This window comes from Saccoglossus kowalevskii, chromosome 14 (assembly GCF_978046115.1).
Source record: "Saccoglossus kowalevskii chromosome 14, keSacKowa6.1, whole genome shotgun sequence".
Taxonomy (NCBI): Eukaryota; Metazoa; Hemichordata; class Enteropneusta; family Harrimaniidae; genus Saccoglossus; species Saccoglossus kowalevskii.
The window spans coordinates 13,479,563-13,504,820 of NC_140654.1; the positions used below are offsets into that span (position 1 = coordinate 13,479,563).

General features: G+C 38.3%; 2 protein-coding genes across 2 annotated transcripts; one reads left to right on the top strand and one right to left on the bottom strand.

Annotated features, from left to right (window-relative positions):
* Positions 1-1,854: 1,854 nt before the first annotated feature.
* Positions 1,855-14,520, top strand: LOC100370867 (polypeptide N-acetylgalactosaminyltransferase 1-like). The gene is made up of 11 exons (XM_002738931.2): positions 1,855-1,999; positions 4,473-4,629; positions 5,248-5,420; positions 5,974-6,181; positions 6,663-6,833; positions 7,914-8,031; positions 10,009-10,189; positions 11,484-11,626; positions 12,167-12,265; positions 12,382-12,522; positions 14,371-14,520. Exons 1-11 carry the CDS (start codon positions 1,855-1,857, stop codon positions 14,518-14,520), a joined length of 1,686 nt encoding a protein of 561 aa, XP_002738977.2.
* Positions 14,521-21,189: 6,669 nt separating this feature from the next.
* LOC146734472 (uncharacterized) lies at positions 21,190-22,304 on the bottom strand. Its single transcript, XM_085507658.1, has 2 exons — positions 22,230-22,304; positions 21,190-22,085 (listed from the first exon to the last, which is right to left on the bottom strand). Exons 1-2 carry the CDS (start codon positions 22,232-22,234, stop codon positions 21,662-21,664), a joined length of 429 nt encoding a protein of 142 aa, XP_085363784.1. The 5' UTR covers positions 22,235-22,304; the 3' UTR covers positions 21,190-21,661.
* Between the last annotated feature and the right edge of the window lie 2,954 nt (positions 22,305-25,258).

Consider the following 25,258-nt stretch of genomic DNA (forward strand, 5'->3'; position numbering starts at 1 on the left):
CTGTAATCGTCCATTAATGAAGATTGTATTATTAAGGTATTCGACTACATGCATATTAAAATGACTTAAGACAACACAACCAAATACACACTGTCGATTTCAAGAACGCTGCCTTCCGCCAGATACGTCATTTTGACTTTAATCCGTCTCTAGATGTTGATATTGCCAAAAATAATAACAGCAATAACAATTTCATTTTAATCATCGAGAATACATTGACATTTTATTTTTATTTTTAACTGGTTATACTGGTATATAGCCTGTAGAAGCTACTCTCATCGATAAAATGTATAAAATATATACAAATAGAGCATTCGGTAGAAAAAAAAGCTAAAATAAATATTTTCAGGACTGTTGTCATGACAACCATGGTTATCACCGTTACATATATGCACAGTCCCTTTATCCATATAGAGGGCGTGATATATGCTACCATTTTTCAACCAATTTGAATTGCTACTTTTAAAGTTATGAAAAAAATAATTTTCTCAGTTTGTCACAACTTACTGTGGCTGAAATGTCATAATCATTTCGTCTATTAATTCCCAATGCCACGTACTGTTTGAAGGGTTTTTGAGTAATATTCGTTACTATGTATATATTGCTACGATAGATTATAATATTTTAATCAGGTTGACATGTTTTAGTTCATTATTTTACAATCAAAAATTCTTGTATTTCATGTACGTACACGCACACGTTAGCGAGGATAAAGCACAGGATGCGATGTTTTGTTACATCTTTGATTGAATACTATTCTGGGACACATTGTCTCTTTGTTCTTTGGCAGCTGGTACGTTTAACGCAAGTTCACTCGCAGTAAGTTTTATTTGTTTTGTTAGATGAATTTATCGACTTCAAGCGTTATACTATAAAATGACTAATTTTCACTGGGTTTAAATATCGCTAATTTACTATTTCAGGCATATTAGTCAGCGAAAAAAGCAAAATTAAAACCCAGTTTTACAGTAGTGTCGCATCGAGCGTTTGAATTTCATGTGAGCAACTTAAACGATGTATACACGCGTTGTATACCTCGCATGGATCCAGAACACGACGCTATGCGGCGACTGTGCGTTTTACAACTAGTAAGTCACGTTGCTAGTTGTTGTGTATACATCCATATATATATATATATTAACCATTTTGACTGGGCACTTAATGGTCTAACGCCTAAAATACGAAGTTCGAGAATTGCCCGTTCTGTAATAGAAAGCCAGGCAGACAACTAAAACAGTATTTTATGGTTAACTAGATTTTTTAAATAGAAAATTCATTATGAAAGCACCAACGAACTTTAATTCCTACATACTGTAGTACGAAAGAAAAACATTCTCAGAATTGTCTCGTGCATGTTTTCCATTAAAAACATTAAAAATGGTACACAATATGTGATACTGTAAAACTATTTATTATCACTGGCATTTAATTTTACAATTTTTTTAAAATATTTTTAGCATATTCACTGGGTTTTAAGTGTGTACACAAATTTGACACGGAGTTCTATTGTAATTTAGCAGACATTACTAATCTGCACGCGAACACCATAAATCGCACTTCAAGTCATGTAAGTTTTCAATGTTTCGTTCTTTATTTTGAAGTTCTAGGACCCTGGACACATCTTACACACCACTTTGTGATAGTGTGGATTATCCGGTTTATCAGTGATGCAGTCGTCATAACAACTAACAAACCCCGTTTGGTAGAGGCGTGTTTTTTGTTGCATGAGACTGGAATCTGTTGAATATTGTTTTTATCCTATATATTTGCTTCCCATTGGTCGGATTATATATTGGAAACATACAAACAGTATCGCGGATATCACATAATTGAAAATTAATTACCAACGCCACAATGAGAAATAAACGATTCATGTACGGTAAAGTAATTCTCGCCACGTCGATGATATGGTTCATGTTCGATGTGTTGTTGTTACTTTACTACACTGATGATGGCAACAGAGGTTCCATAACCCAAGAACATACACAGTCAAGACGAGGTATGCGATTGTCTACAAATAAAATGTAAAGTAAATAATGATTGTAATAATAATATTAAAAATGTGACTATTACTTTTCTTATAAAATTGTTGTACATTTCAAAGTTCTGCCTGCTCGGCCAACAATAAATTGTAATTTCATTCATTGACAGGGGTGTGGTCTTCTAGCTTACATCTTTCACAACCGATTCCGTGTTATATACATGCAGTGTATAGTCAATATGCACATATTAAGAAGTTCTCGCGAGAATACCGCTAAGTCAGTGGATTTGCCGAAAACCCCAAAAACCACAAAATCCTTGAACGTAAAGAAATTTAAGCGGGAGGGTGGTCACCTGCGCACGCGCGGGAATTGTTTCAGGCGATTTCGTGACATACAGCTTCTAGGTTCCATGAACGGGTTACAAAACAACAAAGTGGTCACTATATATCAAGTTGATAAAAAAAATGAAAACCAGATATTGAAAGTAGCGCAATGTTCACTGACAGTACGACGTACTCAAACAGTAAAACGGCACCTATTCTGAGTGTTCTTTATACATACAGTCATTATAAAATCAAGTTGATTGTCTTCTGTTAGTATTAATTAGGTTCGTAATATTTGTTATACATGAACGTAAGCTTGTAAATTTCGTGCCACTGATAAGGCTGATGCTATTCGGCCTAATCGCGAAATAACAAATTAGCAAAATTCTTGACAGGGTATTTAAAACACCTCGTAAACTTGAATGCGTGTTGCTTATACCGACCTAAACGGGGCGTGTAGTAAGTAACGAATATGATCGGATATTGTCAAGGCTTGCAAATCCCGTAGCTGTTATTATTATGAGGTTAATACGAGGATACCTCAAAGTATGCTCGAAGACAGCACAGCGGAAGTATCGACCGACGCGCAGCGGAGGTCAGTGCGACGGCGTACTGTCTGAGTGCATACTTTGAGGTATCCTTGTAATAACCCTATTATTATACATCATTTCTTTCCAAGAAAATCCAAAAAGTTTAGAACAGAATCAGCGAACTTCTTTGTGTGGAGTCCGGCCAAACCCCACACTCCGAACACTGGCTGCGGCCGCCAGTGTTTGGAGTGTGGCCAAACCCTGGTGGTAGCCATCATTTGTTTTTATTATTTACGCACGTAATCATTTCATATTTAGAATTCGCATTTCTTAATATGGTAGGATGAAAATACCCCGTAAAATGCCACAAAATTACGGCACGCTGTTACTTATGGCGTTACGGTGACAGATGTTTAATAATACTAGACAGTACTCAATATGTCTAAAGTCTCGAACTTAATTATTCCGATAATACAACTTTAAGGACGATCGACAGAGCTTCGTTTAGTACAGTCCACGGTTGCTATAGTGGAGACTAGCACGAGTCGTGACATATTTAAGAATTTTTGAGGATTTTCAATCAGTTATATTAATTTTTCTGGCGACTTATTTGAAAAAATACCGTTTATTTATTTCAAGAATGACAAATATGTTATAAACCGAAATGTTAGTACTAATTCCCATGACCACTTTCTATGTTTCCATGGTTTCCGGGAAGTCCACTAACTGAAATCGATCTATTAATTCCTGGGTGCAAACTTTGTGGTATTCTTGTGATAACGTTGTTTTATTATACATGTTTTCGTGATGTAGTCATGTTCTAGTAAGATATAACATCCCGAAATACCACTGGCAGCAAAATATTAAAGGGCGGTAGTCGCCGCGCCACGCATGTGTTCCCACAATCTAAACGTGTCAGTTTGTACTCGTTAATCTGCGCAACAGTCAAGGTCGCCATCTTTGTTTATATGAGACCCATATATCTCGCGCATGCGTGGCGCGACGACTACCACCCTTTAAGAAATTCGTGCGTTTGCGGTTGTTTGCGCTCAGTCGCGTGGATTCACTTCACCATGACGCACAAGTACATTGTTACCAATTCCCATTACATGTAAATATTCAACTGTTACGTAAATATGGAGCGCATTATGCTAATTAGAGTGCGTCTATAACACTTTTGAACACGTCTGTTGGAGTTTTAAAGGACTGCTAAAGTGTAATGTTTTCTCAGCAAAATGTATGATAAATAATTCTTATTATCATACAAAGGTGAAATTTGTGTATACTAGAAATGTATATTTTTTGCCATCTGTGTGTGTTTGTGACTCAAATGGTTTCTTGCACTTCACTTTTAAAGCGGGAGGGTCGGAATTGAGTCCCAAGCGACGACAACAACACATGCTAAAACGCAAAGGCTCATGGGTAGACGCTTGTTTGTAAACAATACACGCTATGGCCATCTGACGCATGCGCAGGTGACGACTTCCCCGCTTTAAATTGGAAAATATATCTCGCCGTCTCAACTGAAAAGGGTCTAAAGATGCATATTTATTTTTATACGCTTAATTGATATATTATACATGTATGTGCACTTTCCAACAGTGCCTAGTTACATTCATATTTTATTCGTGTTCTAGTGGATCTCAAAGGCCCTGGCGAAATGGGCCAGCCGGTCATTATACCACCGGAGGAAGAGGAACTTAAAAAGGAGATGTTTAAAATAAACCAATTCAATCTTTTAGCTAGCAATAAAATATCCGTCAACCGAACTCTTCCAGATGTCCGAATAGATGGGTAAGTGTGTTTATTTGTTCTATTATCACTTGCCTTTTAACCCCTTTGTGATCTGCATAATACCAACCGATAACTTGAATATTATGAAGCCATATTTTAGTGATGTGCTTTTCATTCAAAATCTTGACACAATCGATCAGTGGCGACGGCAGGGGAAGGGGGCATGCCTCGGACCCCTTAGAACCCCCCCCCCATTCAAAATTTCGCGCCACCGCCTCTGTCGATGGTGTTGAATTAGAATTTTTCATCGGATAGAGACAGTGAACACATAGTGGACTGGGATGCAAATATATTTTAATGCAGGGTAGTGCATTGTAATTAATGGTTATTATTGTTCGCTTAGAAAACAAAGCATTTGCAATTATACATACATGTTGATGAGAAATTATTACGCGAGTTACGGGATGGTTGTATTTCGAAGCTCCTATGAAAACACCGTACATTCTTCGATACATAAATCAGGAATACTCGATACTCAACCTGTAAGTCGACTTACATACCTCATGAGTACGCGTTCATGGACATTTCTCAGCTAAACTGATTTTAATCAGCTATATAAATACACACTCACTCATTATTTATTTTCTAACAATTGTTTTCCTTTCTACATACTTTAAGGTGTAAAAAGAAAATATACCCGCCTTCCCAGAAACTCCCTACGACTAGTATCATTATAGTATTTCATAACGAGGCTTGGAGTACGCTTATACGAAATATACATAGTATTATTAATAGGTCACCCAGAGAGATCTTAGAAGAAATTATTTTAGTAGATGATGCCAGTGAACGAGGTATGTTTTAATCAAATAACAGTTATAGCCAATATTTGTTGTCATTATTATGTCATTATTATCTTTATGGTTGATTTCAAAGTTTGATTCAGGTTTGCGCACAATCTGATTAAAATAAGATCCTAGTTTTGACTTTTTTTTATATTTTTATTTTATTTTGATCTAATATTTATTTTTTGAAGTTTTGGTATTTGCGAAAGCCAATGTGGGCGGAATTAAAAAAAAATCACAAAATCAAAATCAAAGTAAAATAATAAAATAAAAAGGCATTAATAACGAAAGTAATAAAAAATAAAATAAAATTAAGTTTATAGCCAAAATAATTAAAGCCCGTACACTACATCAGATTTTAATCAGATTGGTTTGCGCACAAATCCGCCATTGTTGCTATGTCACCATGGAAACCACTGTGCGCTTTAATCTCGTATAAACATACAATATACATTATACGTAGACGTCGCATAATGAGCGTGACGTGACGCGATGTCTAGGCGCAGATTGTATCTTGCATATTTGTTACTCAAGGCATCGTCTTTAAAACTTTCATGAACAGATTTTCTTGGCAAACAACTGGACGATTACGTCAGAGGTCTTTCCGTTCGGGTCAGAGTGGTGCGCATGGCGGAACGAAGTGGTATAGTCGGTGCGCGATTACGTGGTGCCGCGATTTCCACCGGAGAGGTGCTCACCTTCTTAGATGCCCATTGCGAGTGTACGAAAGGATGGCTGGAGCCACTCATAGCGAGAATAGCGGAGGATCGGTGAGTATGAGTTAACGCAGTGTATGTAAGTATATGCAGACGTACAGGACATTGATGATAATGGTGTTAACTTGAACATTAAAGGGCGGCAGTCGTCGTGCTGCGTCCTGTTCTATATGGGACTCACAGCGACGTATACAACACGTGTAAAATACATTGTTTATTTACATGAAATTCGAACACGCGCTGCGCGACGACCACCGCGTCTATAGTTGATAAGAATACTTCCATAACACTTGAAAAGTTTAGCAAAAGATTGGTCTCGAATCAACGAATTTGCAGCTGGAGCCTTTACTTTCTACGCAATATGAGTTCGGTGGTTCCTTTTATTAACCAAGTTATTAGTTCATTTCAATCCAAATTGAGTAATGTACTCGCGCGAGGAAGTGTCGTAATGTGACAAGCTTTTTCTATGGTTTAACGTATTACAAGTCGGTAAAACTCTGAGACTTACGTATACGAATACATGCTTTGGTTGCAGAACCCGAGTGGTGTCTCCAGTTATTGATTCCATCAGCGATGAGACTTTTGAATATAATTCTGTACCAGAGTTGGGTTGTGGTGGTTTCAACTGGAGACTTAATTTCCGGTGGTATCCGATGTCGAAACGGGAAAAAAAGAGAAGAAAAGGAGATGCAACCATTCCTATTAAGTAAGTTTTTAGATGAAATATGAAGCTCATTTTGTAATCATTTAGAGCTGATATGTAAAAACGTTAATTACGGATTCAAACAGTTAATACAGAGTCCAGAATTTTTCTGAATGTGCGTATTTTACAATTTCGGCATTGGCCTTCGAAGCAATGGCCGCTGAGGTCTCGTTGACAGTGAGACTGAGATAGTCACGAGATTTGTGTTTGCCTCCCAAACGTGTTTCCATTCTCTGCTGTCATCGCGTCCACTGCTCCAATTACCATGGTTACACAAGTCAGTTAAGAAGTGGGCGCGATGGCGGGAGAGAAAGGAACACTATAAGAGAAAGGGGCAATCTCCCACTGGAGGCAGAGTTCTATTTCTACGAATATATACTTTCGGTGATCTAACCGCAAGGAATACTGGGAAGGAGAATGGGAAAGGGGAACAAAAACAAGTCTCGTGGCTTTCTCGCCTTCAACGAGATCTTTTCGGCATTTATTTATTTATTTATTAAATCTATTCTATTAGATTTACATATAATTATCAGATGAATATTGATACTTTCCGTTAAATTGAAACGATAAATGTTTGAATGTGAAACAACATATTGTCGACGTAACACAAACTATAAATACGTCACTGGGCGTATGCAAATTTATTATATGCAAATGAGTTGTATTGCACGCTTCGTGTAGATTCGGGTTTGTTCGCCATATTTGCTGCAACTTGTCAAATTAGGGATCTATGTATAGATGCATAAATCAGAAGGAAATAGTATGGAAGTTTCAGAGTACGGTTTATATCGTCAACCCCCGTGTATGTTTCACAGGCCATAGTGTATGGCCACGAGGCAGGATGATAATGGCCGTTTATTTTCTTGAGGCACTGGCATCTCTCAACAAAGTGTTTAATCTACAGAGGAAATAAACATAATAAATAGGATCAAAATCATGGCCTATCATCAAATCCACGGCGTCTGAAGAGATTTACAATTTGTTTTGAGTAAAAGATTTAGGTATAAAACACAAAGTACCGTTAAAGATCTTACAATGCCGGAGCAATATCTTCAGATATTTTCATTCTGTTCAATTCAACAGCACACCCACAATGGCGGGAGGTCTTTTTTCAATACATAAAGAATATTTTTACCGGATTGGTACGTATGACGAAGGTATGGACATCTGGGGAGGTGAAAACATAGAGATGTCGTTCAGGGTATGTATCTCATTTGCATATCACGGGTATTCTTTGTATATTTCTCTATCTTCACTGTATGTGGATGTCAGTCAAATTATGATTGACACCGTATGTATATATCGTCGAATTCGTTTCGTGTTACAACATTTCATTCCATACTTGGAAACTAAATAATTTTATATTTTTCCACACTATGATATGACATATCTTGCATAACATGTTACGACATGTAATTCCAACATACAACATGCAGCTTGTTGTTATACCAAATTGTACCGTCGAAACCTCCTCATATATCCTTAATTTACCCTGTCTATAACCCTCCCCTGCCCACACGAACATCACAGATAACGTTCCTGCAGCTTGTATTTTACATGTACATGTCTTTTACAATTTAAAAAGTTGTCACGAGATTTTAAATGGTAATTACTGTAAATATTTTATTTTAGTTGAATGTAAAATATAGGGAAAAATATACATTCCCTAGATTTTATTTTAACTGAATCAATCCTTCAGCAAAAATAGCGAAAATAAAGTATTTTACAGTATCAGTATTTAAATTCTCTGACATGGAATTAGTTAAAGCGGGAGGGTCATCACCTGCGCACGCGCGGGAATTGAGTCCCAAGCGACGATAACACACGCTAAAACACAAAGGCTCATGGGTAGACGTTTGCTTGTAAACAATGACACACTATGGCCATCTGACGCATGCGCAGGTGACGACTCCTTCGATTTAATATAATTTCACGTAACGAAACAATTAACGTTCAGTAATTTGAATCGATTTTTTTCCTTCATTGCTCTTCTGTTATTTGTATCTCCACTTAAAAAAAACTTTAACCTTTTCACCACCAGTTCCCTATTTTCATCACAAATTCACAAAACAGTCCCGTTTATAGTCTGCATTTTCCTTCAGAAGATTAGAACAAAAATAGCTTAATGATTTGAATAAAAACTGCAAATTGACTTCAATTTTCTCTGTTGGCTCCAAAGGTTCATTCCCACAAATATTGAAGAATATAATAAAAAAAGGGTAGAATAATTTGGGGAAAAAAGTCTAGTGGTGAAAAGGTTAAACACAAAGATAGACAGCGGGTTTTCGTCTTCGTAATGGACACCGAGATTACGTTGGGGTCCAGAAAGAGCTACGAGACTTGTCGTTCTTTTGAGGATTTGAGGGGCAAAAACAAGTCACGTGGTTCTCGCAGACGACGAGATCTCGGCGGTCATTTTCGCCTAGGTCTATTGAATTTCCAGTTAATGATAAAATTGTTATTTATAACAATTCAAAGAACCTCAGGCACTATACTTATGGTGTATGCCATGTACATTCTGAATACGATTGTGTCGAATAATGAGTCGCGCCCTCTGCTGACAAAGCGCTTAAACGAAATGTATGAATGAAAAGAAAGTTTTTACTTGTGATCGTCCGTCGATAAAAAAAAATGTTTTAAAAGATATTTACTATATTGTGAATGATGAATGACTACAATCAAAGACAGCTGTCGCCTCAAAGGACATTGATTTCACTCATGTACGTAATTTAAATGACGGTGGTCGTCGCGCTGCGCATGTGCGACATTTGTGTTGATAAACACTGATTTTCCCACAATCCATTGCCTTCTTGTAATGGAAATCACAAGTATGAGGTTTGACTTGGGTGCGACTTGCACTTATTACCACCGGTGACTATTTCGATACCTTCCAATCACCTAAAAAATACCTAATTAAAGCTTGTTACCGTCTCAGTTTGTATACTCGTTGATCTGCGCAACAGTCAAAGTCGCCATCTTTTATATGAGACCCATATATCTCGCGCATGAGTGGCGCGACGACTACCACTCTTTAAACATCACGAAAGCGCCTTGTCACTAGAGGAATTATGTTGATTTTTGAAAACCATTCATTTGACAAATCTCACGCTCATTGGAGTATATGCTTGTTCATCATATGAATAAATTTGAATAACTAATTATTCTTACTGTCCTGTAGATTTGGATGTGTGGTGGCACGTTGGAGATCGTACCATGTTCACACGTGGGCCATGTTTTCCGCGGCAAATCGCCGTACACATTCCCTGGTGGAGTAGCTACAGTTGTTCATAACAACAACAGAAGGTTGGCAGAAGTATGGATGGACGAATATAAATCATTTTATTATAAGACAGTGCCAAGTAAGCGTGGCGGCCCTTTTTTTAGCTCTAGTGTTCGCATCTTTGCGGTTAGTGCGTCTATGTGTATGTTCCACTGATATCTCAAGACCCAATTATCAGATTTTAATGAAACTTGGTACATAGATGCTCTGGGATAATGCACAGACCTGATTAGTGTTTGGTTGAAATCCGTGAATAATATTTGTATATTAATTAGCCAATTGTATACAATTTTGCTTGCTTCTCGTGTACCATACAACAGATTTGAGTGAAGCTTGATACATAGATGTTATGTTATGTTATGTTATGTTATGTTATGTTATGTTATGTTATGTTATGTTATGTTATGTTATGTTATGTTATGTTATGTTATGTTATGTTATGTTATGTTATGTTATGTTATGTTATGTTATGTTATGTTATGTTATGTTATGTTATGTTATGTTATGTTAGTAAAATTTACCACTCAAAATGTAGGGAATAGCGTTTCATAAGGGTCTTGGTTTCAAAATGTTTCCAGGCGAGCCTGTCCCGACCTCCTAGTAAGGTGTGATAGGTATTTTTGATGGTTAAAAACCTTTCACTTAGGTAACCGGGATTCGGTCGTTTCCACGCTAGGCTGACAAAAGACACACACAAGCTTCGTTCATGTTCCCAAAACGATTCTCTGCCAAGTCCCTGGTTTTCACCCGAGACAGCATTAAATCCATCTTTATTTCTTGTCACCCCTTAACCAATTACAATCAGTATAAGAGACTCCAAGGCCTTGCCTTCAAACAAACAACCAATCACATGAAAGTTTTACACATCATAATCAATTAATTTCTCGTCAAGCTGTCTAGAGAAAACATTTCTATACATTGTCAACGCTAACTAATATCGATGGGGTAATAATCTCGCACTAACATTCCACAAAGATACCACCTTATTTAAACTCGCAAACAACATTGGTTTAGAATTACAGCTACTGTCTTGTATCTTAAAAACTGCAGAGTCATAAGATGTTTTTGGTTGATTTCGACCAGCTCGCCATCTGGTCTTGTCATTAACCTTTATCAGTATATGTCATGACAACCACTGTCAAACTGACTGAAATATAAATCAAAATCATGATAAAGGTAAGAGAGATGGTGAGCAGACCCCCTCCCCCATGCAAAATTTCGTGCCACCGCCTCTGGTACTGCACTGAGCACTGCGGAAGATAGTTGCATGCAGATGACTATATATGGTCAGGTGACCTCAATAATATGCATAACTGTGATATCTTAAGTACTGTTCAGATAGGACCATGCATCTCCGCATCTCCTTGTTCTAGATGCCAGGAACGCAGAGTATGGTGACATCGAGAATCGCAAGCAGCTCAGGGAGAAATTACAATGCAATAGTTTCAGATGGTATTTAGAGAACATTTTTCCCGATTCTCAGTTTCTGCTGGACAATTATTTTAGGTTTTGTGAGGTAGGTGTATGCCTTGTTTGTTTATTAGTAGAGTTTGGATCGAGTTCAAGTTTAGCTACTACTGAGCATGTCACTGCGCATACCAACATTGAATTGTGGGAGGAAAATGTAACTTTGACGTCATGTTGTTGCGCATATGTAAAACGCATTATGGGAGAGAAACTCGAGTTTTGTATTTGCTGGACATGTCTTCAGAAACATTTCAATTGAATGTAATGGAAAAATAGTACCACATTGGAAACACATTTTTGAATATTTGCAACGATATTATTATTCATATCAATAACAACATATGACAATAAATATTCAGTCTATTGATAACATTTATAGATGTTATAGTATAAATAAAGTTATTTTATTTTTTACTATGTCAATTTTATGGTTCCATATAATTAAGAATATACAATAAATGTAATTAAGTCGGACGGAATCCCCCAAGTGTTTTAAACAGTTCCTAGTCAGGGTGTGAAGCTGAAATTTCTAAATCAGAGGTAAATCTTCAATTTTTTTGCTATGTTTCAATAATTTGTTCTATTTCAGGTCCGTAATATGGAAACTAAGCAATGTTTGGACAATATGGGACAAAAGGAGAAGAGCAAAGCTGCTTTATCTAGGTGTCACGGGCAAGGTGGACATCAGGTGATATAACATCATAGCCTTACTGAAAATGAGACACGACTACAGTGCAATTTTAAATTATCAAATATCTCAACATCAGTATTAGAAAATGATGATGTGTTCGTTTCCTTTTTCAGATTTATGCTTGGTCCAAGTTGAATGAGTTAAAACACGACGACTTGTGTCTAGATGCTTCTGCGCCGAGTGGTTTCAAAGACGTCGAGCAGTCGCGATGTAACTCTCATGGTGGAACTCAAGAATGGAGATACAATGAAGAGGTATTTCAAGTTCCGTCAACTGATTAGCCTGACAAGTAGGCGTGAGCGGCGCCCTCGTCGGCTGAACGGCATCAGACCTTACTCACTAATGTGTTGGGTTTGGAGCACCACGGAGGGCGCAACTCACGCGACCTTGTCGGGCTATCAACTGATCTGTGTAGACTCTTTGTCATATCTAATTTACATAAACAAAAGTTGTTTCCAGAAGTAACCGTATACTATAGACTGTCGCAATACTGTGACGTCATATGTTTACATTTTTGCCAACCAGCAAGCGACTATCTGATAACAAATGCCTCTCACTAATCAGCACTAGATCACAAGCTTTGTGACAAGACTGTCCAACACATATGTGTATATTTAAAGCGGGAGGGTCGTCGCCTGCGCACGCGCTGTAATTGAGTCCCAAACGACGATAGCAACACACGCTGAAAACGCAAAGGGTCATGGGTAGACGCTTGTTTGTAAACAATGACACGCTCTAGCCACCGCTTTAAAAACAAAGAAATTGTTCCAGGCGATTTCGTGACATACAGCTTCTAGGTTCCATGAACGGGTTACAAAACAACACAAAGGCTCATGGGTAGAAGCTTGTTTGTAAACAGTGACACGCTATTGCCATCTGTCGCATGCGCAGGTGACGACCCCCCCCCCCCACTTTAAATACATCAGTATTGAACAAACGACCTGTTCTTGCCAACCAGTCACTGCGAACGAACACAAAACGTAGTACGACGACCTATACTATAGCAGCGAATATTTGAGGCAGTGTGTGAAAGGTTCACCCTGTAAATAACAATGTATCCTTTCGCGTTTGTAAAGTCTGGGCGAATATAATATGTACCCTATTTTTAGTGGATCAATTTCTGGTCAAACCAACGTAATTAGACGAACAACTAAATACGATATTTAAGAACGAACGTTAAAGAGCGGTGGTCGTCGCGCCTCGTCTTCATCAATATGGTACTCACAGCGACGTACACAACGCGTGTAAAGGACTCATAGTTGCTGTCGACATAGGAAGTAAAGTAAGCAAATAACACCGAATAAACGGCAAGGTAAAGACTATGTCTAATTATAGTAAATACGTACTGCGTGCGTGACTCGAACCGGCGCTCGCGTACGGCACCTAATCGCCTAGCTTCACGCCACTACACGTCTTCCCCTCGGCCACCGGGCATCCCCAAAAAAGGATGCTTAATAACCGAGCTTATTACGTGCAGAGAATCGCGTATCGCGTATCGCGTATCGCGTGGCGCGTATCGCGTGGACGGGTTTCACGTTCTCTGCACGTAATAAGCTCGGTTATTAAGCATCCTTTTTTGGGGATGCCCGGTGGCCGAGGGGAAGACGTGTAGTGGCGTGAAGCTAGGCGATTAGGTGCCGTACGCGAGCGCCGGTTCGTGTCACGCACGCAGTACGTATTTACTATAATTAGACATAGTCTTTACCTTGCCGTTTATTCGGTGTTATTTGCTTGCGTGTAAAAGACAATGTTTATTTACATGAAATTCGAACACGCGCTGCGCGACGACCACCGCCCTCTAACTTAAAACCTGTTAGTTGTAGTAATTGTTTGCAATAACACTCAAGAGTACCTCAGTCAAAAAACTGCGCCCTCAACTCGTTAAAAATATTTATCTGCTTGAATGTTCCTTGGTCTGGTATTGAAATCGACAACTTTCATATCTTTCTAGGCAATAACATGTCATATTATGAATATCAATATGACATGTCCAAACTTCTTCATATGTTTTCATCAAATTATGCGTGTCTGAATAAAACACCTATTTATGTGAACTAGCGAAACCGGCTGTTTTTTAACACTTTTTTTTTCTTTGCTTTCAGTTAAAATCGATAATGCACGTGGTGAGCGGCTTGTGTCTCGACAAGGCAGATGCTGATAGCACCACACCCACGCTGCATCAATGTGACAATCGCCTATCGCAGAAGTGGGAGCTGGTTGAGATATCAATGTTTGACATCAATGATGAATAATTGTATCATAATGGCACAGAGCTCCCGAATATGTAAAAAAAAAAATCTTTAATACATGTATGTAGTCAATGTCGCCTTAAAATAATTCACCGCTTGCGTTCAACCCTGAAATAGCATCACGACAATGAGATCGGTGGTTGTCTTCCCTGAATTACTTCGGTGACACAAATTGTTAAAAGCGTAATCCGTGATCAAAGGGCCGCAGCGTCGATATAAATACAGCTATTCTCAATAAGCATTTGCAATAAAAACCAAAAACGTCTGTCAATTTTCGTTTTGATCGATGTATTCTGACTGGTACTTTTACAGATTTGTTGCAGATTATCGATGTTGGACCGCGCATGATTTCAAATTTATTAAACAGGACTGTTCTTTAATTTACATATTTTGGATGATCACAGATGATTGGTTGGTGCACGCCGTTCTGTTTTATTTATGTTTCGTATGTCTTTCCAAATGTCCTATTTCTCTTTTATAATTCTCTTCGAATATTTTTTTTCATCGTTGTTGTACTGGTCTTCGTTTCTGAGTTGCCAATTCCAGCAGATGGTGGAAATTAGAGAATAATTTATCAATTGTAAGTTGACTTTGCCTAATACTTCAAATTAAATTAGAGCAACCGGTTTATACATGGCTCATACTACGGGACATCGGGAAGTTGTTTCTGTCTACGCTCTCACAACAAACCTTTGTCCTGTTGTGTTTCATACATTTTAAATTCCCTATAAATATTGTTTTTAAAATATAATTAAAATTCCTTATTTCTTTGGCGATTTTGGTACGAGTTGTTGGCGAAAATCGGTCGTTACTTAGCACCGACGTTTTTTCTTTTCTCTGAAAGATAAGGGCGACTCGGACAAAACCCGATTTTCGGAGACGTCGGTTGTCTTGACGTGAGGACTTTCTTAGTTCTCAGTTCATTGTATGTATATAAACATGGAAACGTTGGGTTTTTAATAAATACTTTTAAAATAAGACATTATACATGTCGATGTAAAAAAATTAACAATTTTCTGTCGGAATGGTTCTCGTATATAGAGTCTTCAACTACCCAGCATTCAATAGTGGTACGATCCAAAAAGATCCTCCTTATTTTGCGCATCCTTGATTTGTACAGTTGTAGATAGAAACATGCAACCATCTTTTGAAACAATATTGATGTCGCTGTACGTAAAGACTCGCGAACTTGACAACTTGTGACATTCACTTGATTTGCACAGTTGTAGATAGAAACATGCAACCATCTTTTGAAAGCATTGTGGCTAACATAAGAGATGACCTTATATGGTCATGGGACCATTAATATGCAGACATGTAATATCTATGTATCAGATAGGGACATATATTTAGCTTTTCCACCAATATCGCAACAACTCGTCAGATTCAATGAAGTTTAGCACATAGAAGCTTTGGCATAAGCCACATACATAATATCGCAACAACTCGTCAGATTCAATGAAGCTTAGCACATAGAAGCTTTGGCATAAGCCGCATACATATTAGTTGTGTTCACGTTACACGAAGTACGGGCTAAGATTTAAGCTGATTTAGGCTTATCTAGCATATTTGCATTTCGACTAGACCCAATTGCGTCCACGCACAGGGAGGGCCAGTCGTTAGCACGGGCTAAGGGGCGCCATCAGTTGGTGACCTTTGGCAAGCCGCTATTTACGAACGAAAAATGGATGACACGCGCGAGGTTCTATTTCTGCTGCTGACATGTTTCGTTCTAATTTTGAAGCGTCGTGCACAGGAACGCGAGAGAAGACGGTCCCAACTTATTTGGATGCACAGAAACAGTATACAATGGCGTAACAGAATACAGAGTTTATTAATGCATGTCGTAGACAGCGAACCAAATTTATTTTGTCTAGGATTGGAGCTGCTGTACGCTCTACTACAGCGACCCGATCTGTGTGGAAGCGTGTACACTGAGCTCGGTTGCCATTTTGGGAATGAGAAAATTGGATATATTTGATCACGTGCATAATGTTCACACCCAAATGTCGCTGCAGAGGGCGCTTAGCCCGGGGCTAAGCGTTCGCGCACACTTAGTTAGCCCGTGCTAAGGGTCTTAAATTCGGATCAGATTTAACCCGTACTTAGCATTCCTTAGCCCGTGCTAAGCGTTCACGCACGTTTGCTTAGCACGGACTAAGGAATTTGACCTCTTAGCCCGTGCTAAGGAGCTGTGTGTGAACGCAACTATTAAGCTTAGGATTAAATCATGTGCTTACTAATCATCAAATTATATATAGTTTTACACAGTTTTATAGTTTTGAATTTTGGGGAAGTGGAATAAATGCCACGTGTCGTTTGAAATTCCGACAATACACATAAAAGAGGTATGCAAAATAAAGAAGCAGTCAGGACTTCAGGAGTCAGGACCCAAAATGTATAACGATCGGTGAAACCAAGCTGGTACCTATCTTCGGGCGGGAGTTTCACCGCCTGGCAACCATCACGGTGAAAACAAAAGCCGAAAACTCCCAGAAAACTGTACTTTGGGATAATTGTTAAGATTCTCCCGAACAATGCAACAAGATTAGCCCTACATGTGCAACAGGATTACTTCAAAGTTGATTGCATTCAACAGAGAACAAAAATTAATGCACACATTTGACGAAAATTTAAAAAAAAAGATAATCCACTGTGTGTGTGTTACAAAAAAAAATGGGTAACTGTTTCAAAATCTATTGGTCCGTCCCAATGTACAGGATGGAATTCTTCGGCTAGAAAACCCTTTCTTTGTTGTCTATTGACGCATGGATAGTCTCCAAGTGTATAATATCGCCAGACACGTGAATAGCTCTGCGTGGTTTGTATTTGCTTTTGCAACCTGACGCGACACAAGAGGTAGAAACCACGGCCTCACAGAGTCTCTTGGGGTTTGCTAGTGTCTAAGCGCAGGCGCTCCCACGGTGTAGCATATGCCACACTGTGTTTCACGCCTGCTGGCTTCTAAATCGACTCCCTCCTCGCTGCAACATCTCTTCTACCTGTTGGCTTAGCGATGGAGACATGCACCGGTTTGTGAGGTGTAACAGCGACCCGGAACTCTACTCGTTCTGGGCCTCATCCATGAAGTGAAATAGCTTCCCCTTGAGGGCATGTCCATGTGATGTTTCGTTTCCCATGGGTTCTACTCACCTTTTTGACTTTTAGGTTTATGAAGTGGGCTCCTATCATACTCCCCTATCCATTATCAGGGTTACAGAATGAGGTGAACAACTTTCCTCACTCGCAAATGACTTTATGTAATTCTCAAAATTTCTTTTCCGACTTTCTAAACAACTGATCTTTCCTGCCTCCCAAGCCACATTTTGAACTTTTTACACAACCTTTTAGTACAAAGTTCTCGAATGTGCAGACCATTTTAATTACTTTTCGGACATTTCAAACGTCTTTTCCTACTTTCTGTACTACAAAACGTTCTTTTGGACTTTTTTTCAAAAGTTTCCTATCCTTTCTACTAGTTTGTGTAATTATCAGAAAACATTTCCACCTCCTCAAACAACTATTCTAATTTTCATAACAAATTTTTAGCCTTTTCAATCGACAACAAGTTTTCTGAAGTAACTTGTCCGATTTTTGAGACTACTCTTGCCTGCTCAGAGCAATTTTCGGTCTTTGTGTGAGAGACTAATTTGAGTGTTATTAACCCTCACGTCAGAGGTACCAAGTTCGGGGAATTCTCCACCTTTCTATCGAACAAAGACACACAGAGAATCGAATCGTTTCAACCTCTCATCTCAGCGCCACATCGGATCTCTCTTAAGACCGCTTCAAGACATGTGTGCCTTGTTGTGAGCTTGACACAACTGAGATCAGCTTTATTCACTTCTTAACTGTTAGCCAATTACAGAAAAGTTTAAGAGCTCGAGGCATAGGCCATGCACATATAGCCTCTACACATATAGCCAATCACGCAAAGTAGTCAACACGCCGTAATGTTAGATTAATTGCCCCCGATGTCGGGACGTAACTCTCATATTTATCGGCGCCTCGTTGACTTAACCAACTTCCATAGTCGACCATTATACCAGCCAGTTGTTCCATTTACTAATTCCCTAACATACGAATGAACCTGATCATGACAAGTTACGAGCAGGTGTGGATTATCCAGGGGTCATCAGTGAATGTCGCTATGACTACAAAAAAACGGCCTCATCTAAACACATGTAAATATAAATCATGACACTTTCCTCCTCTCAAACTAGGTTTATGTCTCCTGGCATACACGTTCATACGTTCGGCAGTCACTCCACACTCGTCATGCAGATAGAATACAATACTAATAGAAGGTATGAATCAAAAGAGTAAATCACACTGATTAAATACAATAGTTAAAAAGTCACAAAAATCAAGGGTTATAAATCTAAATATCCTACTCTTCCAGGTTCGCTAAGGGTAACTCTTCACTACACTGTTCTCTGTTACTAAGGTTACAAACTCTATATCAAAAGGTCAAAAACTAAGGCGTGGCGGTGTAACCATGCGATCAGCCAATCGCTGCAGTCGACAGCATGATCACGTGATTACCAGGGATGCGTCTCTCGTTTAAAGCATTGCAAGCGATCACTACTAATCAATAAATAAACAATTTATTAATCAAACTCCTGTCATATATGGTTATAATCTTCCTTCAAACTGAACACACAAGTCGTTAATCTAAACAAAGTCTGACGTCGTTGGATTGTAATGTGAAAAAGAAGTCCCTATCACAACACGTTTCTCCTCTGACAATCAAGATGGAAAAGTCTAAAAGCACAAAACACTACTGAGTTACATATAATACTGCCAATCATGAACAAAAGCTTGCGTACGTGGGCACACCACTCCTATTTCAAAAAGGGGTTTCAAAGGGGTTCATTGTTGTTGTAACAAACCGCTGTGTCAAATTTTTGACGAAACTTCCTATTTTTCTGGAAGGTAAAGTTAAAACGCCTAGCCGACGGTTCCCTTGCAAAATGCACGGCTGTACAACATTCAACGAATTCATGGCAACTAGACCATCTTGCGAGATGTAGTCCTTCAATACCAACAAACTCCCATGCCTTCTTAACGACCTCTGCACGTCTGATATCATCCATTTCCTCGTTCTCGACCGTATACGAACAGCCCTTTGTAATATTCTCCATCCGCTCCACAACTATTTCATTTGTAGAGTGACACCAATGTACACCTTGACCTTCTCCGACGTAGAGGGCCCAGTGATCACACATGTCATGATCTGTAAGGGAAAGTCTGATCCCACATACTAGGCACTCCCATTGTACCCGGCCTACAAACTAAGTTCACTGTGTTTATTTGAACCTCTATGGTATAAGATACCATAATTTGTTGGTGTGCTCGAAAACAGTTATTGCGGTGACCTTCAAATCCAAGATGGCTTCCAAGATGGCGACCAAACCTGTACAACCTAATATAGCTGGTTCCATTTGTGATAGAATATTTGTGAAAATGGCTAAATATATGTTTTTGTGAACGAAAAAGTTCACGAACTAAAATTCCATGATAATAAAAGTATTGTTTCTTATCAAACTGTAAGATATTCAACCAACATTTGTAGCAAACCACGTTTTATGTATATAACTGATGATTCATTTTGCATGGCACCAGTAAATATCAATTCCACATTTGGTGACTTGGCAGGAACTGTGCTAAGGTTGATAATGAGACAGGTTCCCATGAGATATACATCATATGTAATAATAATAATAATAATAATAATAATAATAATAATAATAATAATAATAATAATAATAATAATAATAATAATAATAATAATAATAATAATATTATTGCATCTTTAGAAATACAGTATTTCTATCAGTACAGTAGCAATAAAAGTATAATAAATAAGTATAAATAGTGTAAATATATACATTCCTTTATTTCATTGTTGAGACTGGGTTATACAGTTTGTTACGTACTACAATTTATCTATATTGGAAAACGGTTATGGGGATTATTAATTTCAATAAACAATATTCAACTATCCTTTGCAACACCAATAAGATCATAATGGTAATGTTTATTGGTCTTTGAAACTGGAGGCATTATCAGAGCATGGGTCTTATTTTGGAACTCCTGCTAGGATGGTATTCCCAGAATAGTGCCAGTTCTCAACAAGGATGAAAGGACCAGTTATTGTGACAAAGCCCTACTCCCCGCAAAACCCTACATATACGAAACCCAATTACCGCGAAAGCCACTCACCGCGAAGCTACTAGTTATTTTCATAACAAATGTTCAGCCTTTTCAAACTATTTCTCGACAACATTTTTTTTTCTGTTGTCTAAAGTAACTTTTCCAGACTACTCTTGTCTGCTCAAAGCAATTTTCGGACTTTGCATCCAAATTTCGTCTAAAAATACTTTGTACTTCACTTTTCCCAATCACGAAGCAGCTTTCCCATCTCCTAAATCTGCTTATCAGACAATTTTTCAGTCTTTCATTGAGATTCATTCATATCTTTGCAGGCAATACATTTTGTGCTTGCATTTCAAAATATATTCCCAAATCTTCCCCGCTGTTTCTTCTCTTCTTCCTCTCTATCCAGAATCGTACACACCTTTTTATTGTTCTTCACAGCTTTTTGTTATGCAACAAGCGTGACGATTGGTCAATATCATTGTGACGTATGCCTAGATGAATTCGATTAACTTTTTGTTCTTTTGAGACCGGTGACAAAACTTTCCGGCTCTGTAGCACATTAGTTACGACTATGCACACAAGTTTCTTGTTACCCCAAACTAATTTGTCAAATTGCAAGACAACTTCCTGGCATTCTCAACTACTTTTTTGGACTTTAAATTAAATTTAGATTAAATTCGGTATGGACAGGATATTTTTATATCTTATTTTTAATATATAATATTTTAGCTAAAACAACATCATTTGAAACCATTTATGTTATGCTTGTTCTGGTAGTGGTGTTTAACAAAATATATGCAAAGTTGGAATGCAACTTTAACAAGTTGTAGTCAGCCCACTACAGCGCGCTGAGAAATAATATCTACACTGCTTCTCTCATCCCCCACCCCCACCCCACCCCCAGTATTAGCAGCAATTAACATAATGTATTATCTTATTTTGTGAATCGTTCATTTATCTGAGATATCGATTTGGTATCCGTTCAGAAATTCCTGTTTCTCACGTTCGGAAACGCTGTGTCAATTTCTTGAAGAAACTCCCCAATTTGCTGGAAGGTAAAGTTAAAACGCCTAGCCGACGGTTCCCTTGCAAAATGCACGGCTGTACAACATGCAACGAATTCACGGCAACTAGACCATCTTGCGAGATGTAGTCCTTCAATACCAACAAACTCCCATGCCTTCTTAACAACCTCTGCGCGCCTGATATCATCCATTTCCTCGTTCTGGACCGTATACGTACCACCTTTTGTGATATATTCTAACGGCTCCACAACTATTTCATTTTTAGCGTGACACCAATGTATACATTGACCGTCTCCGACGTAGATGGCCCAGTGATCGTACCGGTCATGTTCTGGGTGGTCTTTGATGCGTAATACGCTGCCTTGACACGGTACTTTATTTCTATGTGAGCATAACAAAAATCACCTTAGTATGAGAAGCGCCTGGTCAGATTTAAAAAAAAATGTGAATATAACTTGAAATACTGCCAACAAGATTATATTCAATTATATAACTGTAACAAGAAACAAAAAAATAAAGGCTTACCCCATTATATCGACAGAATAAAATCAGCACACCTGCAGAAAATAAGTATATTTACACTGAAACTAGAACGAGACTGGAATTCCCCGGTTTATTTCCGGGTGTCTTGGGTGTGTCATGAGATCTCAGGAAAAGCGAGTCTTGTTGAATGACGCCCTCTATGGGGGTAAGACGTCTGATTTTGTTATGGTTACAAATAATATTCAGTAATTCAAATCGGCTTCCGGTTTTCTCGGATATCAACTGAGCTATCATTCGAGGAATTCGCTGAATACATTTGTATGTCGCTGTAATAAACCATGGCCGAGACATGTTAAGCCAACATTAAATATCCCTCCAAAGCGAATATTTATAGGGCTAAATTTTAAGAATATTAGCAGTGGGTTTGTGGATATTCGAGGTAGGACACATCCAAAAGCCCATGTTACGGTGTTATTTTGCTGCCATAACCCCGTCTTAAAGCGTGAGAGTCGTCACCTATCCATGAGCCTTTTTTTTTTTTTTTTTTGCGTGTGTTGTTATCGTCGCTTGGGACTCAATCCCCGCGCGTGCGCAGGTGACGACCCCCCTGCTTTAACTTTCATAACACAATAAATCAGTTAGTTTAGGTGGAATCGATAAAAAAAATTGCGAAACAAGTTAAGATACTTAACTGTCATTAAAACAAATGATCGGATTTCTTCGACGTATTTGTAATGCTGTTGTTCTTCGCCATCTTTAATCACGACAATCACGACCCAGGGCGTGGTTGTTATGATTACCCTGAAGCATGATCATGATTTAACGGAATCAAACACACAGTCACGATGGTTGGTTTAAAGGGCGGTAGTCGTCGTGTGGCGCATGTGCGACATTTGTGTTGATAAACATTGATTTTTCCACAATCCAATGCGCTCTTCTAATTGAAATCACAAGTATGAGGTTTGACCTGGACGCGACTTTCACTAATTACCGCCGGTGACTCCTTCGATACCTTCCAATCACCTGAAAATACCTAATTAAAGCTTGGTAACGTCTCGGTTTGTATTCGTTGATCTGCGCAACAGTCAAAGTCGCCATCTTTGTTTATATGAGACCCATATATCTCGCGCATGCGTGGCGCGACGACCACTGCCCTTTAACCACAATCATGATTGTACAAAGCAAACATGCCCCTGACCCCACTTGCTCGCAGAGCTGGCTGATACGAGTGACGCCATGAGCTGGTGTTATACACACATCGAAAGTGAGTGAATAATACAGCCCATGACTTCACGAGGGCTATCATGTGATAGCCTCATAACCACCTTGTTATCACATGACCAACTGTCAAAACAGTAAGTATGTACGTATGATATTTAGGGGTATTATCACAATCTTTGTTACGCGCTAATGTTACACTATTATGCAAATTTTAACGCGCGATGTAGACACACCCTATTATAGTAAAATATAGGAAAGAGTGGTATAAACAAAGATCAGTGATTACTTGAAACCGATACCAGGAAGGAGGGGTAAAAGAAAAGTTATATAACATCTTATTATTTAATAATTTATTAAAATACATAAGTTTGTCCAACTCCCTATGGTAACACTTGCATTTTCATAGATACAAAGGCACCAAGATACAAATGCTAAATCGTTATCTCACAAACAAAATTTCAAATGATGGAAGGTATAAATGCATGCACGTCGACTTTCTCGCGTAAAAACGTGATATATGAAATTATATGCACCCGCCGGTAATATCGAGGCGAGTACCACTATCTTTCCTCTAAATTGGCGGAGCGCTTCTGTGACGTCAAATGACGTATATTGTTGAAGGCAATGTCGTTCAGATCGACAACCGTGTTTGATTGTGTAGTAGTATGTCATCTAAAACATAGTAAAGTTGATCTAAAACGTAATCTTCATTGATGGAAATCTACAGAACAAAACGATATCAACGTTTTGAATCACCTTGGTGTCGTCATTTGACAAAGCATTGACTGGACCCTTTTGTATTTATGTAAATTAATGTTATGCCATCATCAATGTATCAATGGGTAAAGTATCAGACGGTACTATGCCGGACTTTCACATATAAATGCCGGAAGTTTCAAGGAATTGAACGTTCTTGTTGAGCTGGGTGAAGTAGTAGGGATAGTCGTAGCCTGTACAACTTCCAACGAATTCTTGGCAAGTTGACCACCGTGCCAGATGTAGTCCCTTGATACCAATAAACTCCTATGCAGTCCCGACGACCTCTGCACGTCTGATATCATCCATTTCCTCGTTCTCGACCGTATACCGACGACCTTTTGTGATATTTTCTAACGGCTCCACAACTATTTCATTTTTAGTGTGACACCAATGTACACCTTGACCTTCTCCGACGTAGAGGGCCCAGTGATCACACATGTCATGATCTGTAAGGGAAAGTCTGATCCCACATACTAGGCACTCCCATTGTACCCAGCCTACAAACTAAGTTCATTGTGTTTATTTGAACCTCTATGGTATAAGATACAATAATTTGTTGGTGTGCTCGAAAACAGTTATTGCGGTGACCTTCAAATCCAAGATGGCTTCCAAGATGGCGACCAAACCTGTACAACCTAATATAGCTGGTTCCATTTGTGATAGAATATTTGTGAAAATGGCTAAATATATGTTTTTGTGAACGAAAAAGTTCACGAACTAAAATTCCATGATAATAAAAGTGTTGTTTCTTATCAAACTGTAAGACATTCAACCAACATTTGTAGCAAACCACGTTTTATGTATATAACTGATGATCCATTTTGCATGGCACCAGTAAATAGCAATTCCACATTTGGTGACTTGGCAGGAACTGTGCTAAGGTTGATAATGAGACAGGTTCCCATGAGATGTACATCATATGTAATAATAATAATAATAATAATAATAATAATAATAATAATAATAATAATAATAATAATAATAATAATAATAATAATAATAATATTTATTGCATCTTTAGAAATACAGTATTTCTATCAGTACAGTAGCAATAAAAGTATAATAAATAAGTATAAATAGTGTAAATATAT